The 19,881-nt window shown below is 40.1% G+C and overlaps 1 protein-coding gene across 3 annotated transcripts in view; it reads left to right on the forward strand.

The window, feature by feature from the left end:
- Positions 1 to 19,881, forward strand: part of RSF1 (remodeling and spacing factor 1) — a 61,445-nt gene that overhangs the window by 2,734 nt on the left and 38,830 nt on the right. Inside the window, exon 1 of one of the 3 annotated variants that reach the window (XM_068181713.1) lies at positions 18,373 to 18,460. The exons of 1 other annotated variant lie outside the window; for it this stretch is intronic. In XM_068181713.1, coding sequence (XP_068037814.1) covers positions 18,388 to 18,460 — 73 coding nt within the window. In that variant the 5' untranslated portion in view covers positions 18,373 to 18,387. Of the gene's footprint in view, positions 1 to 18,372; positions 18,522 to 19,881 lie in introns of those variants that run through there. One more of the 3 variants, XM_068181714.1, reaches the window with a different exon arrangement.

The following is a 19,881-nucleotide window of genomic DNA, read 5'->3' on the forward strand; positions in this document are numbered from 1 at the left end:
CTCAAGGTGGTGTTTTTAAGGGTACAAGTCATAAAGTTGATAAACACTGATGGAAAACTGAAGGTGTTCTTTTATTCTGAACACCTGTTATTTACAACTGTATGTAGTTTTCCTTGGAATGCAAAAGGATTTTGATTTCAGTTTGTAATGTACTGTTAGTTTCACTTTTGATACCAGCCTTGCTTGACAGTGGATTTGCAGTGACATAATAAAATCTAAGGAATTAACTATGGAGCCTCAAAGTGCTGGGATTTTTTTCTTGAATTTTTTAGGAATCAGAATAAGTTTTTAATCTCAACTGCAACATAACACCAATTTGTAACTTCTCTTCATATTAATTTTGCAATCAAGTAAGGGAATCAGTAGTTAAGAGGGTTTCCTTAATTATCTTCAAAAATGTTTTGATGCTCAGTATTTTAAAAACATGGGGGTTTGAGTGCCTTTTTTTTTTTGGTTTTTTTTTTAAGCATGGCCTATATTGTCTTGTCTGAAGAGTTACTCTTGGGAGATGCCAGCAGAAGTTACTTCCCTTATATTGGAAGCCCCAAGGAGAACAAGGAGCTTAAGTTTGGATGTTGTTCAGTAGTTGTATAACAGTCATATTTTCTTTCCTGTTAACAATTAGAACAAAGTACTTGCTTATTATAAAGGAAGCAAGGTATAACCTTTCCATACAGGAAGGGATGCTGAGCAAATGCTGTCAGCTAGGAAGCTATCAGTTATTTCTTAGAGGCTTTTTAGATTCCTGTTATCACATAGACAGCACTTGAACTTCGCTGTGTTACTTCTCCTTAACTGAGAATATCAAGGCAAATACTGAAGACAGCAGTGCTCAGGTATGAATAGTTTTCAATAGAAGTCTGACTAATTGAGATATCAAATTAACCTGTATTAGTAGCATGTTAGATGCTTTAACGCACTGTACACAGGTTGGGATTTAGTGAGTAATGTAAAACATACTTGATTGGGAAAGTAAGAATGTATGGTGTTGATTTCACTCATCACTATTGAATAGTGGGATAAACTGATAGATCTGGAAATAGTCTGCTACTTATAAAAGCTCTGTGATAAAGTAGCTTAATTTTTCTGGCTGGTGGCTCATTTAAAAGTTGCAAACGTTCAAAAAAAGTAATATGACCTATAGTTATCTGGTGAAGATTTTATTTTATGAAGAATAATTATCTTGCCTTTATGGGTGCTCATTATTGCTTTAAGTACAATGTTGTGACTAGGGTTGCAGTTTTGACAATCTTGAATGTCTTAGGAAGGAGTAAAGTTGAGTGCCTGTCAACATGGTGACAGTGTTAACTCACAAAATTTGCCAGTTGATATGCCTCCAGAAGCAAATTGTTTTTTGTAGGGTTTATTAAAAAGCAACTGCTGTGATTTAACCCCAGTTGAAAGCTCAGCCATGTGCAGCCACTCACTGTCCCCTGGTGAGATGGAGGAGAGAATGAGAAGGAAAAAAGTGACCAAACCAGTGGGCTGAGACAGGCAGTTTATTAGAGAAAGCAAAATGAGGAATTCATTCCATACTTGCCATGAGCAGGCAGATGTTCAACTCCAGGACAGCAGGGCTCCATCATGTGTAAGGATGGCTTGGGATGACAAATGCCATGGTTACCAATGTTCTAGTCTTTCTTCTAGTCCCAGCTTTACATGCTGATAATGACACCATATGGACTGGATATCCCTTGAGTCATTTGGGGTCAGCTATTTTGCCTGTGTCCCCTTCCAACTCCTTGTACACCTCCAGCCCCCTCACTGGTGGGGTTGGTGAGAAGCAGCAAAAGCTTTGGCTCTGCATGAGCACTGCTCAGCAATAACAAAAACAGCTTGGTGTTCACAGGCTCAGGTTGCCCAGAGAAGCTGTGACTGCTCCATTCCCTGGAAGTGTTCGAGGTGAGGTTGGATGGGGCTCTGAGCAAGCTGGTCTAGTGGGAGGTGTCCCTGCCCATGGCAGGAGGTTGGAATTAGATGATCCTTAAGGTCCCTTCCAATGCAAACCATTCTAGGATGATCAACACTGTTTTGAGTACAAATTCAAAACAAAGCCCCATACCAGCTACTATGAAGAATATTAGCTCCATGTCCATCACAGGAGCCCAATATATGATTTTAGGTGGAACTTCCAGTGGCTGAGAGCTGTCATTACAACCATATTGCTGTACTTTTAGATGCAAAACTGAGGTAATGATACAGATGATTCTGCATTATTCTGTGGTACTGCATCTCCTTTGCCTCTGCTTGCTTCCAAAGGCAAAACTGCAAACTGGAACAAATTATCACAGGAAAGCAATACTTGTTCTCCTTGTTCTTACAAACATAGGCTGTAGTAGCTTTTTTGTTTGCCTGGGATTTTTTTGTTTAGTTGTTTTTTTTTCCTTTTTTCCTTTTTTTTTTTTCTTGTTGTTGGGGTTTATTTTGAGACAGTTATTACTTGCAGTTGAAGAGAAGTTGCAAATTTAAATTGTAAAAATGTGGTAGAGAGGAGCAAAAACTATATTTGTATTTAGGGCTGTGTTTAAGGAACCATGCTATCAAGTCACCACCTCCTTTGTGTCGGTAAATAGCTTGAGAATCAGTATAAATGTTAATTAAGCACTGGGTCTCTTGTGAATGAAAATATTAGTAGAATGTTAGCTTGCACAACAGAAATCTAATTTTACACATGACTACGCAAAACACTTGCTGGTTTGCCAGGTTCCCTGGTGAGTGAATGGGAGAACCTCTCCCAGAGGTGAATGGCATCTTCCAAAGTGTGCTAGGCTGCATTAGCTCATCGATTTTTGCAGGCTTTTCTTAGCAGTGTGGTGTTTCATTTTTTTTTTCTTCATTGAAGTGATCACAAGTACATATGTTTTGTGTATTCTTTCAGTAAAATTACATCACAATCTTGTTGATAAAAACCATGCTAAAATTGATCTTGAAAATAGCAAGTCAATTTTGTGTGGATTTCTAATCTGAAGCACTCTTCTATACTCTCACTGCAACTCAAACTTTATCACCTTTGACTCTTGACAGTCACCCTGACAGACTGACCTAGCCTGGAAGATTGTTGCTTAATTACAGCATGAATGTGTTATGTTTGTTTGCAGCGTCATAATAAAACCACTCTGCACGTGTTGACCGGGGTTTAAATGATTTAAAGAAAGACATGGTGAGGTGCAAATGTCTGGTAGGAGGTTCATTTTTCTGGATCTTTTCTCCCCTTTTCTGTCTTTATAATGAGTGCTTAGGTTAATGGCAGGCAGCTTATGGAAAATCTTTGCAAACCATTTATAGAGAGTACCTGTTACTACATTGTAGGCCTGAAACATCTTTGGGGCTACCAGAACTTAACTACCAAAACAGTAAGTTCGATTTTATAAGGTGCTGTGTTTTCTTTGATTCTTCTAGACATCTAAAACATTTTTTCAAATTAATTTTGATTATGAAATAATTTGTTTTCAGTAGGTTATGTCTGTGTTTTTTTATTGTCTTTCCAATACCTCTGGAAAGCAATACAATGTTTAGCTTAAGGGTTCTTAACCATTCTCTGAAGAAGTTAACTATTAACATTGACTTAAACTGCTGTTGAGTTTATATATATGGGAGAAAGATACCTGAAACATTGTAGCTGTTTAATATAACAAGCGAAGGCAACTCTATCTAATGACATGGAGCTTGACAGACTTTCAAGCTCAAGATTAGCTGTGTTCCCAATGATCAAGGTAGTGAAATGGTGTTCTGTTAACGTGATTGGTTTTTTCTTGTATTTAATGTTTGATATAAAGCGTGTTTGTGTACTATTGATCAGAAGTTACAGGGTTTGATGTGACTCTTAGGTACAGTTTTGATATGTTGCAGTAACTCCTAATATCCACAGAAGATTGGTTAGTATTAAAAGTAGGTGATAAATGTGATAGGGAAGTACTGTCAAACATTGCTTCACTTTAAATTTAATAATTGATATTGTACATAAGATTTATTATCTGGTTTCAGTGAAGAAGGATTAATTCGGGTGGCGTCCTCTTACATAAATGGCCAAGTTCTAACATATAATGTTGGTAGTGTCTGTAGTGCTGGGTGGGTGGAGTTTATTCTCACATTATATATTGCTGCATCTTCTTCATTAGCATATTAAGTCTGTGGCTATATTGACATTAGAAGCTTTCTTCTGCCCTAAACTGTATCAGGAGGTAACACTTTTGATCTGCTCTGCAGGCCTGAGTGTTCATGTCCTTTCACATCCTTTCCTTTGTGAATAAGAAATTTTAACTGCTGTTCTGAATCAGTCCAGTGTTTATCACCTTAATGCAGGCTGACCTGACTGTATTTGTGGAGTATAAGTATATAATAGTGCCTTCCTGCTGCATCTAGGGACTGAACCAAAACATTTATGTCAAAGCCATTAATCCACCACCTGTTAGTAAAATCCTGCATTTTTAACTTAGGAACTAACTACTGGAGAATAAAAGCATAGCTAGTGAACTTCAGAACTTGGTGTATTTCTTCTGTGCTTGTTTCATTTTTTACTATGATGGAGGCTCTATACTCATGTTACTAGACACCAAATTAAATCATTTGTTGAAGGTAGGCTCCAGTGGCTTGGAGATGATAGCCTCAAACAGCATAACAGGGTTAAATCTGGAGAAAGTAAGTAGCAGATCATTCTCTCACCGACTTCATGGCAAATAAGTCTCTAATGCAGAATAAACTAGTCTGATCTACACTTCAGTCAGTGTAGATTAATTTGATGTTAAGGTCAATGTGCCACATCTACACATGCTTTTTGGTCATTCATTTAAGGAGTGAAGTTTACCTTGGAAATAATTATCTCATAACTATTCCTATTTTGTTAGTTTTTCCATGGGAAGACTTCACACCTTTATGTGTGTTGAGCTGGCATGTCAGCTCATCCCAGTGTGCTTTCATATTTATGCTGTTGATGCAGTTTTAGGTAGACTCCACATCTCATGATGAAGCGTAGAAGCCAGGAAAACACTGTACTTCTGGTGAGAGAAGCAGTTCAGTCTCTTGCCAGTAGCACTGCCCATCTCAAAGAGATGGCAGAATGCCATATGGAATGGAAAGGAACGTGGGACACTGTGCTTCAGGCACAGACGAGCTACAGAGCATCTGAGGCCCCGTCGCAAAGCTCAGCCTTCCTAGGGATTGTGCAGATTCTGTTGGAGCACGTCTCTCCATCAAGGAAGAGTGGTATGCTTTCAGCAGGTGTTTTTTTATTGAATTCCAACACAGTTTGGATGGTACAGAACTAGAGGAAAAGCTTCTGATATTCCTTCCAAGTCAGAGTCTTATTCAGGACAAGTATATAAGAACCAGGAATATCGGTGGAAATTCTTGTGGCCGCTGTGAGATGGTGTTCAGTGAAACAAGCTCCATGGCAGTGCTGTACTGTACTACATTTGTATTGGAGAACTTCATAAACATCAAAGTGAATTATGTGTGACCCCGTTAACACATGTAAGGTGGAAGTTGTGTTTTAGCCAGCAATCCATCAGCACTTTGCCTTGGCCAACTTCAGAGGTTTGCAGAAGCTCTAAGAGTTTCTCAGAATATTCTCCCTGCACATATCTTTATAGCTCAGGGTCTTCCTGAGTTTTCAGCACTTACCATTTACTTCTTTTCTCTTGTTTGGGGTTACTTCAAGTTGTATTGTCTAGTGTAAGAACAGTTAGCTGATAGACATGTACAATTAATAGTGCCCACTGCTTGGTACATACACTTCTGAGCTCATCCCAAAGCTGACATTTAGATTACAGAATCACAGAACAGGTCAGATTGGAGGAGAAAACAGTGGGTCATCTGATCCAACTTCTGTGCTTCATCAGGGTCATCCTAGAGCACATTGCACAGGATTGCATCCAGACAGTTCTTGAATAACTCCGGCGGGAAACTCCACAACCTCTCTGGGCAGCCTGTTCTAGTGCATGGTCATCCATACAGTAAAGAAGTTCTTTCTCATAATCAGGTGGAACTTCCTGTGCATCTGTTTCTGCCTATTGCCTTGTGTCCTAGTGCTTTGCACTGCTGAGGAGGTTGTGGATCCATCTTCTTGGCACCCTCCCTTTAGATACATGGGTGAGATCCCTCTCAGCCCTCTCTTCTTGGGGCTGAACAGGCCTTAAGCTTTCCTTCTAGAAATGATGCTCCAGTACCTTAATAATTTTCATAGTCCTCCACTGGACCTGCTGCAGGAGCTCCATGTCTCTCTTGTACTGAGGAGCCCAGAACTGGACACAGCACTCCAGACGTGGCCTTACTGGGTCTGAGTGGAGGGGCAGGACCACCTCCCTTGCTTTGCTGGCAATGCTTTCCCTAAGGCATCCCAGGGTACCACTGGCCTTTTTAGCAACAGGGGCGCTGCAGGCTCATGGACAGCTTGTTGTCCCTGCACCCCTGGACTCTTCTTTGGAAGGAGCAGAGCTGCTTTCCAGCAGGTCAGCCCCCAGCCTATGCTGCTCAGTGAGTTTATTATTTCCCAGGTGCAGCACCCTGCATCTGCCCTTGTTGAATTTCAAAAGTTCCTCTCTGCCCATCTCTCCAAGGTGTCAAGGCCCTTCTGAAGGGCTGCACAGCCCTCTGTGGTGTTGGCCACTCCTCTCAGCTTTGTGTGAACTTGATTCAGAGTAATCTGTCCCTTCAACCAAGTCATTGATGGAGAAGTTAAACAGTACTGGGCTCAGTATAGAACCCTGGGGGACATTGGTGTGACAGGCCTCCAACTAGACCCTGTGTTGCTGATTATGACCCTTTGGGATCTGCTGTTCCACCTCACTGTCTGCTCATCCAGTCCACACTTCCTGAATTTGTCTATAAGGATGTTGTGAGAGACGGTGTCAAAATCCTTGCTAAAGTCAAGGTTTACAATACCCACTGCTTTCCCCTCATCCATCCATTTAGTTGTTTCATTGTAGAAGCCAATTGGGTTGGTCAAGCATGATTTAATGAGTCTATGCTGACTATTCCTGATCACAATGACAGGAAGGATTCCATTGTGTGGGGTGAAGCAGAGGACAGGAGCTACTGAACTGTCAAGAAGGGGCAGATGATGGGAAGATGATGAATAGATAACCTGATGAAGAATGCTGTGGTTATGTGCTCACTGTTGCCTCAAAGACAGTTGTTTTGCAATTATTTGGAAATTCCCATTTTAATATCAAGGTCTCTCTCTGGGCCATGCAATGCTTCTTGGTACAGCTGTGTTCCTCCATGTTCATGACAGCAGGGAGTTGAGGGAGGTATTCAGGACTTTGTGTTATCTGCCATTGTTGGAACAATTGTCCTTTGGTATCCTCCCAGGACAACCTCTGTTGTGCTCCTCTGGGAGGAAAAGCAGGAGTATGGCTGGCGAGAGCTGAACTTGCATTCCGGGAGTGTCTCCCAATGCAGGCAGTGTGCACTGCAGGGATCACCCATCCCATGGTGTGGGGCAACTGCCAGGCTGCCTGTGTGGGCTGCAGTGCTGTGGAGCACAGCAGGACACCCTCCCAGTGTGCTGCAGGCTCTTCATTATTCCCTACTTGTGCACTGGTGATGGGGCAGAGCAGTGCAGCAGTGTTTGATGGTTGGCTGTTGATGTTTCTTGAGTTCAGTAAAATGCTTAAACCACTGGGAAATAAAATTTTTTAAAGGTGTGTATATTTTTTTAATGTCCTCCAGCCTTGCGGTAAGAGCATAGTGTTCCAGCTGTGGAATAGCAAGGTCTGTGGCTGTTTGTTTCACTAAGTTGAGCTTTCTACCCTATTTCATTACCCTTTCTCCTCTTCCATTTTTTCTCCAAATCAATGAACTTTCCTTTGTTTTAACTCATCTATAAAACTTGATGAACATTTTAGCATTAGCAGGTATTGCTTAGTAGCCTCTAGCATTTATCAGTCTCTTGTCTATTCCCCAAGAGCTAAACAAAGCTCTTAAAGCTCAAGCAGCAGAGAATTTCTCAGAACTACTGTAGAAATTCTCACCATGTTGATGTCTAGTGGTCTGGGGAAAACAATTTTGCTAAGTGAGAGGAGGCCTATTTTTCAGGATTCCCATGTTTCAGCAGCTCTGTTTTGTATTCAATTTCTTTACATTATGATCATTTAGGTCTTTTAGTACTTTGGAGAAAAATGCTGCTTATGCCCTTGAACTCACAAGCATGGTTCATATTTGAGGAATGGAGATATTTGATATCAAGATATTTGAAGCAAATTGTACCTTACCTACCTTGATCTCTAAAATCCTCTTTTCTAGGAAAATGGTGCTTATCAGCATGAAGCCCTGCCTGTTTTTTTGGTTGTCTAGGGCTATACCATTTTTCTATCCTAACAGTTGTCCTGATCCAGTAGTATGCTGAATAAAACTGGTTGTTCAGGTTTGTGTGTAAGTAAACACTTTATTTCCTACTCTACTCAGTGTCTCTGTGGTACTACCCTGGCTGTTTTCCAACTCATCTACAGCTATCTAGGAGCACCAGTGCCAGTGCACATTTATTGCCTTTTAGTATTAATGACTACCAGGATTATAAAGGTTTCCTCCTGAGAACAAACGGCGATGGTTCACAAAAGCTGTATTAATTAGTGAATGATAAAGTGTGAAAATTTTAGCTTGATCCCAGAGTCTGCAGTGTGGTGTTCTTGTAGTTATCAACAATATATTGCAATAAAGCATCCAAGGTGGAGAGCTGTGTGATGGGTGCAACAACAACAAAAAGGAGCACTTAACCCCCCTCCCAGTATTGCCTGGAGGTGGTAGTTAAGAGGGAGTCAGTTTAAGCTGGCATAAAGTGGCCATATGAATGTCCTGCTTTGCAAAAGGCACTTCCATTAAGTGGCAAAATTATCCCTTAAAATGTATATTTAAGCTTAGACAAAGTATGTAGCAGACAGTATTAGCTGACCTCCTAAATAGCACGTTAACACTCTGTATGAAGGTTAAGAAAGTTTAGCAGCAGGTAAGAAAAATTGATATGACCAGGGAGCTTTTGGAAGACCTAACCTTAATAAAGGGAGACCAGAAGGAGTAGTCATAAGTCAAGGAATAAAAGCACTGTGTCCTAGATGATGGAGCATGTTCACAAAGCTAGTAGATGTCTCTGAATGCAGGTTGGACAAATGGGTGTAGGATGGTAAGGATAAGCCTAAGGGCTAAGGGTCGGTTTGTCTGCCGAGTAGAGATTATTTGAAAGGTGGAAATCTAACCATGCTGAAGTCCAGGAGAATGTATTCATAGCTAGCAGTAGAAAGAAGGAAGCTAAAAAGTCCAAGGGGAAATTGCAGAACATGTGGACAGAAAAGTGTCTTACTTAAAAAGAAGAAAAATCTGGGAGACATGAAGCTAAAAAGTCCAAGGGGAAATTGCAGAACATGTGGACAGAAAAGTGTCTTACTTAAAAAGAAGAAAAATCTGGGAGACATGGATGGCTAAAATCATCAGCCACAATGCAATGATTAAAATAAGTATGTTACTGAGAACTTAAATAACCTCTTTGCGTAAGGTGTCATTATTAAAATAATTTGTGATATCTTGATTCTCTTGCCTGTTGGGCAATAATTATGAAGTATGGTAAAACCGACATATTAGGAAATTATGTAGAACACAGTTAATAATATGGAAGCATGCTGAATTGCCTGGATTAGGTATTAGCTTGGCTTTCTGAAAAGGTTTAGCAGTACAGCTGGTAAAAAAAAAAAATACAGGTGTGTATTTGAGTAAAAAAATGGAAACCAGAGTGACTAACATGTTTTAAACACTTCAGAAAAGATTTAGGAAATCAAAAGCAAGGAGCTTTTACATCTAGTTTTCATAAACTTCATGAAATCGTCATTTCATAGTTCTAATAGTTGTAGTAGTTATTTTCCAGAGATAAATACTGCTGTTTTCATTGAAAGCATGGATAATTTCTCTGAAGCAAAGATAGGTGGCTCATGTTTGACGTATGCTTACATGTAGATGCAGTTTTTTAAAGAGGTCACTGATTAAGGTGGTTGACTTAGTGTTCCAGAGCAACCTTACATGGCATGACCCAGATAGTAACTCTCTTGCCCAGCCCTTTCTTTGACATTATTCTTTGTGGCAGGAGGGATCAGGTGAGGCATGGAGAATGTTTTTAGCCTTTTCAGTCTACAGCCCAGCATGTTAATGCAAACTGATGTTACCAGTGGTCTGTGTTCTTGCTGTTGATTTTAAGTTAGGACTTGCTGAGGGGAGGCTTTGCTTTCTGTCCAGCCCTGACAACCCTACCTGGTAGAAGGCTGGCAGAACATGAGAGGGTGCATCACTGCAGCTGAGTCAACCACTGAATGAGAGTCAGTGTCCAGAGGGAAAGCACCATAATAAACTTTAAACTGATTAAATAACAGGAAGTTAGTTAGAAAAGGAGATTATTTTTTATTGGTCACTGTAGTATAAATAAAGTAGAATTCCTAATTTATTTTTCTTTTTTTTATAGCATGGGCAGTTAATCTCATTTGCCAAGAAACCAGAAGGACATAGTTGTTTTTAAAAAGATCAAGGTGTAAGATGGCTAATTCAGCCTAAGGGGAGGCACTGCTGTCGATAAAATAATATTGCCAATGGGCAACAAAACTGCAAATAAAGGAGAGCTGTTAAAATTAGCTGTTAGCTCAACAAAATACTCTAGGTAGTATTGTGATAAGTCAGGGAAGCATGCCTGTTTAAACAGACATGGAGTTTTAAAATTACCAAAATAACAGCATGAGGAGTGGGTTGAGAATAATACTAAAACTTGGGGGATATATTATTTTAAGTATATGTATCTACCTCTTGTTTTGTAGTTTGCCTGTTTGTTGCTATCTTGATTTTAGTGCTCAGCAGTGGCAGCTCCACCTTGAGATAACACTGAATGTAGAGGAAGCATAACTGCATGGCAGCTTATACTATTGACTTCAGAGGACATTTTTAAAAGTATTCAAAGCAAGGCTCCTAGAGTTTTCCATTCCTTTTATATTGGAAAACCAGAAAAATGGTGCATTGAATGAAACGCAAAAGTAATTGAGATTTAGATGCCTTTCACTTGTTCTGTAATTGCAGCTCATTGCTGCAAATCATTATTGAGGCCAGAGCCCAAAAATATGTAGATGCTGATATAAACGTTGAGTTTTAGTGAAAATATTTTAAAAGAAAACTAAAAACACAAAGTTTCTTGCTTTTATGTTAAGCCAGGCTGTATGAAAAGATGATTTAAAGCTGACATAGAGGCAGGTTGTTTTGTTACATGTGCTGTGGGCTTTCCTTACGCACGTTCTGAAACAGCAGCTGGTAGACACTGTCACATCGAGTGGTATGCACCATGGCTTATTGTTTTCTTTTCCAAGTGTCGTACTCAGTTGTTCCTACTGCTCAGTGTGTTAATCTTCCTTTCTGTCTGTTTTGTCTTATATGAGAAGGGAAGGATTTGATGGCAGAAGTTTTATGCTTTCAGACACTGTTTTGTGTTTGGGTTACTTTGTGGCACGTTCCATCTGTCTGCAGCCCAAGCTGCCAGGTTCTTCTCGGATCCTGACAGCATCTACCTGTGGTTGCGTAGGTTGGAGGGTTTGTATCTCAGACATAAGACTGAGTGATGGCAGGCATTATGGGAATGGTAGCGACAAATTCAGTGTCCCTTCAGGCTGTTACCCTTGTCTTACTTTCTAGCTCAGATTAAAAGTTGTGTAAGAGGTGGCTGATGGCAGCTGAGCCTGAGTTACTTAGAGGCAACAGTGCTGCCAGTCTGGCAAAGGTATCTGAGGCTTTGAGGCTGCCTGGACAGGCAGGAGTTCATGTCAACCCCGAAGGTAACAGTCTTGGCTCCCCTGGGAAGCTGCAACAGCCCCACAGTTACAACAGTTTCTTGCAATTAAAAGAATTATGTTAAGGGGGGTAGATATTTTAATAGTGTTGACAGGTCAAAACATGAATTTGCCCATGGAAATTCATAGCCAAGAGTTGGGCGTTTCAGGGAATGAAACTTCTGTGAGTCTTCACTTTGTGAGTCTTCACTTTGTGAATGGTTCGGTTACCATTCAGAGGACATAAGTGATTTGCTTTAAGTCTAAAGCAGTCTTCATTTTAGATTTAGACTTAAGGAAGTTGGTGAAAAACCACACTGTATGCTACTTTATGTACTACTAGCACTTTGTGAGACAACTGTCTTAGACGATTCTACTTCTTAAATTTCTATTATTACATGCTTCCTGGGTTTCCTTAGACATAATGGACAAAAAGTTGCTACTCATTCTGAAATGATTTAAAAGAACCCTCAAATTCTGTGCTAATTGGGTTAAAGTTGTAGAATTCTTTGTTTGGGATCATGAATTCAGCTGTAGAATGACTTTCATTCAGACATGTGACTTCTGCCTTTCATAGAAATCTTGGTCAGCTGCTAAAAATGTTGCTCTGTTATGATTGTTTTGCCCAAGTCTCTGAGATATGGTGCATCTCATGCTGGATATCTGGTATTTTTATAAATGATTTTAAAATTTCCTTTGCACTGCTGATAGATTAATGAAGTGATATTACCTTAGAGCAGAACAAGCATGCAGTTACTTATTTCCAGCTGACAGGGAAGCATGTTCTGCATTGCAGAATGACTTGCGTTGGCTTCACCTTCAAAGTTTGCTTATCCTGATCCTTAAAAAAACCTCATGCTCACATAATGCTGCTGCCTGTCAAATACCAAATGCTTACTGAGTAGTACTCTAATGTTTCTGCACCAGTTTGTCACTGCTGGATGTTTTGAAAAGCATAAAATGTGTGTCTTTGCACTGTAGTTTTATTCTTGTACTTCTTTAGGGTACAGTAAATAAAAAATATTATGAAAAAAATTATGGTTTGTAAGACTAGGCTTAAAAAAAAGTGTCTGTAATATTTGACAGCTAATGAGAAACTTACAAAGAAATACTTAGCTGTTGCTATGGTTCAGTAAAATTGTTGGAAAATGAAAGATAAAATGGTGAATCCCTGAGTATAAATGAGCTTTATTTGAAATACAGGTTGAATCACCAGTGACTAGAGGAAAAAACTGCTGTTTCTATAATTAAATCTGAAAAAGGATGGAAATGTCCTTGTTGTAGATCTCACATGGTGCATGGAAGAGGATAAATATTTGGGATTCTTTGGTGTTGTGGGGCTTAGTTCTGTTGTTGTTTTTTGTTTGGTTTTGTTGTTTTGGTTTTTTTTTTTTTTTTTTTTTGTTGGGTTTTTCCATCTGAAGAGAAGATTGAGGAAGTGTAACCTTGTTAATGAAACTTGCTTTAGGAAAGTGGGTTTTATTCAACCTGAGTTTTTTAATACTGCCTTTTTATTCAAGTGAGAAATATGGGGGAAAGTGATTTTGTGGTATAATCAACATCCTCCCTCTGTTAATGCTGTTAATATTCACACTTCAACAGTACCTGAGAAATGTGGTAAAATTGATACCAGAGGGATGTTTCTAGTAGCAAAACAAAGTAAAGGATTAAAATGCATTTACTTATTTTCATATAGTGGAGTGAAAAAGGGCTTTCATTCAACTTATCCTCTAACAGACAGTGTTAAAAGCAGCTTGTTATGTTCATTATATGAATTAAGCTAAATAAAGCTGACAGCTTCTTAAGTACTGATGTATATACAATTCTATGCTCATGTGTACTAAACACTTCACTTATTTTACTGCACTGAGGATGCTTTTAGTTTAACATAGCAGGATATAAGCTTTCATCTGAAGTTAATGCTGCCATGCTTAGACATTTGATTTTGTCTGCTGGAAGTGTTTGTGCACAGATAAAGTGTAGGAGCTAGAGTGAGATCTGCAGTGATAATTCTCTGTTTAAGGGGGAGCATAAGAACTTAGGGAAGGGTTTAAGAACAGTATGTACCCATTCCCAGAATCTGATAATACTCCTGTATCTTTAACCTTCCCCAACTGGAATAGGTGGTTTTCACTGGAAAAAGTTGCCAGACACTCTATAAGAGAAATAATCTCTTCAAGTGTATTTAGCAGAGCTCAGATGTTTTACTTCAGGATGGGCTGACTCTTCCTGAAAGCGTGTTTCTCTCTGTGGGTTGTATGGATTATATGGAATTAGCTCAGGTGTCGGTATCTACATTTGTAGATATCTGTCCAGGTGCTTAGATGAATCCTACTGCTATGCTGCTGCCCTTTCCTACTTTTTAAAGGCGAAATATCTACAAAATTCCAGGAGTTTGGTGTAGGAATGAAAACTCAGACTCCTTTTCACAGGAGTTAGACTCATAGCATTTCTTTTCTAGTTGTTTGCCTTCTGTCTGGGCCATCCTCCTAGGAGGGAGTTGTAATTTTGATCTGAAAGTGAATGAAGACACTGAATTAAATTTTACCACTTCAATGGCTATGCAACTTCTTAGTCTTAGATCAAAAGGTGAGCAAGGTGAACATTGCCATCTCAACTTCTTTTTTTTATATCCTTTCTGCAAGTGTGAACATCCATGATTGTACTGGCTGGCAAGTGCCTCAGTCCAGACTGACACTGGGATGTAAATCCTCCTTTTGCTACCAATATTCCTGGAGAGGGGTTGCACTTCCTAATATGTGCGTGCCTCTTTAGCATTTCTTATGGCAGAGTTGGATCAAGCCCTCTGATCAACCTGCTTGTTCTTTTTGTTATGGCTCTTAATGCCACTTGTGCTTTCTGTAGGACACCTTTGTGCTTAGCACAAGTGGAATGGGCAAATGTATTCTGCAACATGCTCCAAAGGCTGTTTCCCTGTGCCTGAACTGGGCATGTTGATGCCACCCACTGCAGCTCATTTCTGCCTGATTCTTCCAGTGGAAAAAACCCAAACTACTGAAATTTCTCTGAAGTGAACTTAGCCCAGTGTATCCAGAAGCCATGGAGATGCATACTTGAAGTGAGTAGCTGTGAAGCACACTAGAGACTACCACTGAAGTGTGATCTTTACAATTACTTTTCACCTTTGTCATACCTACACTTTATTTGAGAATTGTAATTACACAGTCCAGGGCTAAGGAAGGAAATGAGGAGGATTTGCTGTTCATGGTCTAAAAGCCTTGGTTGTATTGGAGACTGAGATGCATCAGCAGGCAAAAGAATCCTGGAGTAATTTTAGTTTTCTCTCTGTGTCAGCTAAGATGAAGCTAGAATGAAAGATACCTATGCTGTGGTGTCTTCACTTCCATGGGGTGTGGTCCCAGCAGTTTCAGTCAGGGTTTGCATCTGCACAAATGAAGGATCAGCAAGTCAAGCTCACTTGATTTTAGACAGTAGAAATGTATGGTGTTGTCACTGCATGTGAGTTAAGTGCCAACAATGACTGTCAGTGATAATTTCAAATGTTTCCAGTACCTGTTTTTAAGGGCAATCTGCTTGTTTGCATATTGCTGCCACAGCTTGATTTGTCTTACTTGCTCTTCACATGTCTGAAGTTTGTGGACTGCAGCCCACTTTTTATTCAATACATTTTTTGAGTCAGTAAACTGGGCTTTCATTTGCTGTCTTTCTTGGACTATTTTCAGTTTCTAAAATAGATTCTGTGCTATTTTTTCCTGCATTGTTTTTGAAGTAATTTTCTTTTTTTCTTCTACCTCTTATTCTTTTTCATTGCACAGTACAGCTTGCTTTTCTTGCTAAATTTTATGCTTTATTCTAACATCAGTGCTGCTTTTGTTAACCTTTCTGCTGTTTCTTATAATATATTAGCTTAAAAAGTCCCCAACATTCCTAGGCACTTAATACCCAGAGAATGAAATAGGGGGCTTGTGAAAGATTAAACCATCTTCTGTCTGCTGAAGAGCTGCTGAAGAACAGCTCTCCAGCAATTTCGTTTACTTTGGTATGGCCTTTAATTCCAGCTTCAGGAGTTGCACCTATGACAATGAAAGTGATTTTTTTTAATCAGTTTCATATACAGTGAGAAGGTAACTGATGGTAGTGTGAGCATTAGAAAGCAAAGCATAATCAGATTGAACTGTAGACCAGGAAAGATTGTAAAATAGAAGATAATAGGAGGAAAGGATGCTCAGGGTGGTGTTATGGGTTTAGGAAAGAGGGTTTGGGAATCTGCTGCTCAGGAAAGGACCTCGGGGTATTGGTTGACAGCCACTGAACATGAGCCAGCTGTGTGCCCAGGTGGCCAAGAAGGCCAGTGGCATCCTGGCCTGTATCAACAGTAGTGTGGCCAGTAGGACCTGAACAATGACTGTCCCCCTGTACTGGGTGCTGATGAGGCCATACTTCGAATTCTGTGTTCTGTTTTGGGCCCCTCAGTACAAAAAGGACATTGAGGTGCTGGAGTGTGTCCAGAAAAGGGCAACAGAGCTGGTGAAGGGTCTGGAGCACAAGTCTGTTGCGGAGCAGCTGAGGGAACTGGGATTTTTTATTCTGGAGAAAGAGGCTTGAGGGACCTTATCACTCTACAACCACCTGAAAGGAGGTGGTAGCCAGTTGCAGGTTGGTCTCTTCTCCCAAGTAAAAAACAATAGGGCAAGAATAAATGGTCTCAAGTTGTGCTGATGAGGTTTAGTTTGGATATTAGGAAAATTTCTTCATGGAAGGGTTGTCAAGCACTGGAACAGGCTGCCCAGGGAAGTGGTGGAGTCACCATTCATGTATATATTTAAGATATGTAGATGAGGCACTTGGGGACATGGTTTACTGCTGGGACTTGGCAGTCCTGGCTTGGACTGATGCAATGAGGTCAGGATGCAGCTCTGCTAGCAAGGTCTGTTATGCTGGTGATGCAACTTACTAAAAGAACCGGGGGGTAGGAAAGGCATTTTGGTCCCAGTTCAAAGCACTTTCCATGCTGGTCATGATGCATTTGCAAGTTGCAGTGAAAGAGGTGATGTGCTGGGTTCCTCGCATGTGAATGTGTAGGAGGGGGTTTACCAGCAGGGTAGAAATCTTACCTTTGCTGGCTAATGTTAGAGTGACCTGTGCTCTGAATAGTCCAGGTAAGAGGAGAGTCTTCCAATACATATTTGTACAGATTGGAGAGATAAGTGTTCTCAGATATTTGTGAGAAATGATCTAGCTGGTGAGCATCCAGATTTCAAAGTACTTTACTAGGATAACATTGTCATTTAAATGTGAGTGTGGTTTGTTTGTTTGTAATGCCTGCCAACAGTCTTTCTAGGAAGAGGATATAAAACTGCTACTTGGTGACTTGTTCGTTCTGTTTTGATCTGTGGTTTAATTGCAGCATGTTTAATTGCTCTTTTCATTTGCTCAGGAGGCAGAGCAGTTTCGTTTTTTCCCCTTTCCTTTGCGTGGTTTTTTTTTTTTTTTTTTTTTTTTTTTGGTGGGTTTTATTTTGTTTGTTTGGTTTTGGTTTTTTTGTAGGTGCAATGTTTGGTAGAATAATGCTCATCAAGTGAAGGAACAATTGCTCTTTTTCTCATGAGGTCACTTGATTCCAAGTTATTATTTTTATCCCAAGCTTACTGCGTGAAGATGAGGCTCCTTAGTGCCACAATTTTTTATCACAGGTTTACTGTTTTTTCTTGCCTCATTTCAATCTAGGGAGTTTTGTCTTTCTATTTATTTATTGTGCCAAGTTCATACCAAGACTGCCATTTTTCTCTGATCTATAAACTTCTATGACTAACTAAAAGGGTCTTAAATTTTCCTTATACTGAGTTGAGATGAGAAACAAGTTAGATAGTTCTTCAAGAAGAATATTTATGTTTTCATAAACCAGTGCTGGTGCCAAAGGGGAGATACTACTCCCTTTCTTTTACTCAGTGTTTGCTCGTTGTTTAATGAAACAGATGAGGGACTTCTCCATGGTTGAAATTAATCTAGAAGACAAGATGTTTGTTGCCTCAGAGTGCTCCTGGGACTTCAGACTTCACACAGAAATGAAGGAGAATATTAAAGATGCTGGAAATGTGGTCACATGTCTATTGGGGACTCTTCTGCCTTTTGTAAGGGATGCAGCTGACTGGTTTTAAGCAAATTTATGCCTAAGGACCTGTCTGTAAAGGGAATTAACTACATGGTTAGTGTGATGGGCTAAGTGGTAAATTATCATAGAATGGTTTGGGTGGAAGGGACCCTAAAGGTCATTCCAACCACCCTGCTGTGGGCCAGGATGCCTTCCGCTAGACCGTGCTCCTCCAAGCCCCATCCAACCTGGCCTTGAACACTTGCAGGGGTGGGGCATCCACTGCTTCTCTGTGCAGCCTGTTCCACAGTGGCCACGTACTGACTCTTTACTTCTGAGAAGATGCTCTTGCCTTTGTGTGTGCCTCCAGGACAGCTCCCTCCGGCACTCACAGCAGAGCGATTTGAACAGGGTGGAGGCCGTCTCCTATTTGCCATTAAACTCATGCAGGGTGCCAGTAGCTAATCCACATCAGCTGTGTGCAGGTTGCTGCGAGCTATCTTCCCTTAGCAGAAAGGAGGTGGGAGATCATTAATGAGCTCATCAGTCTCAGCTGTCCTCTTGCTCAGTGTGGTATTATTTGACAGTGCAGTCATAGCGTGCAGAGGTAATTCTGGTCAAGGCAGAAGGATGAAAAAGAACACATGGTTAATGGAAATATTTGCCATGTATGTCTTATGAGTCATTTTATTTCCTCTGCTTGCCAAAACAAGTTAGCATGGAAAATAGTTTACTAGTGTAACTGGGAAGACCTGTTTGTGTTCATGAAGCATGAAAACTGCCGGCGGCCTTTGCATCCCTGAGTTTTATTTTTTATTCCCTTCACCCCAGGTCCCCCCAGCACTAAGAGTTCAGTGCTCTCTTCCTGGGTCCCAGAAGGAGGACAGTAGGCACAGGCTTTGTAATCCACATCAGTACCAGGTGCTCTGTGTACATCATGGTTCCAATCCTCCTCTCTGTGTCCAGCACTCCAGATCTGCTGTGATACCAAGGTTTTTTTGTTTATAATAATTTTCAAAATAACAGATTCCCCCATCCTCCCTCTGGACTCAGGACTTTGTCATGTTTTCTGTTTTCATCCATTTCAAGTTTTTTTAGGTAAATTGTAAGCCTTTTCATTTTGGCAGGGAAAATAAATACGGGTGAAATGGGGTTATGGTTACATGAGAAGTTGTCTTTAATCTGTGGTTGTGTAGGTATTTGAAAGTTACAGCTTTTCTAGCCAGATCATGGGGGTTTCACTTGTTTATATGTTTTCTCTTCCATTTCAATTATTCTGATGTTTCTGAATGTATTAGACATGTGACTGGTGTATAGGATGCTCCCTGAAATGCTGGAGAGACAGAATAGTGTTCAAAGGATTCTGTGTGAGGCCCAGGTGACAGCCTGCACTCCGGGAAAGTGTAAGGCTTAACAAATGGGCTGAACTCCACCAGAAGCCTTATAATTGTATACAGTGACTCATTCTTCCTGGCTTATGACTTCTTCTTATGAAAAGTATGTATTTTTGAACATCTAGCAGAATGCACCATGCTTTAATTATAGCCAATTCTTTGAAATATTTGTGCAGCGCTTTAGTAAAAGAACTGCTATTAGCTCTGTGCACAGTCCTGGTGTTTTCTCCACTGCTTAAGCATATTCTGAGAAGGTTTTAGAGAACTCCTATATTACTTTCCAGAGAAATCAAAGTTTCATAAAAGTTTGAGAATATAATTCATATGTGGAGGGATTTTTTTAATATGTTCCATCATGCTTTTTTTGACCAGAACCTCACACACAATGGCAATTATACAAGAAGGATGCTGTGTATTGTTCCTTCCCTTATGTGAAATTTTTACAAATGCAGAACATTCTTATACAAGTTCCTGAAAGAAGTGATGCCAGTCCCACATGAATGGAGATGAAATTTTGCAGAGGAGATAGTAGTCTACTGTTATTAGCTGAAACCAGCCAGCAACAACTCAAAATAATTATATTATGCTCATTCTCTTTGGTGTTCTTTCCCTTGCATATAGGATAGACCAGGTT

This window comes from Anomalospiza imberbis, chromosome 2 (genome assembly GCF_031753505.1).
Source record: "Anomalospiza imberbis isolate Cuckoo-Finch-1a 21T00152 chromosome 2, ASM3175350v1, whole genome shotgun sequence".
NCBI lineage: Eukaryota > Metazoa > Chordata > Aves > Passeriformes > Viduidae > Anomalospiza > Anomalospiza imberbis.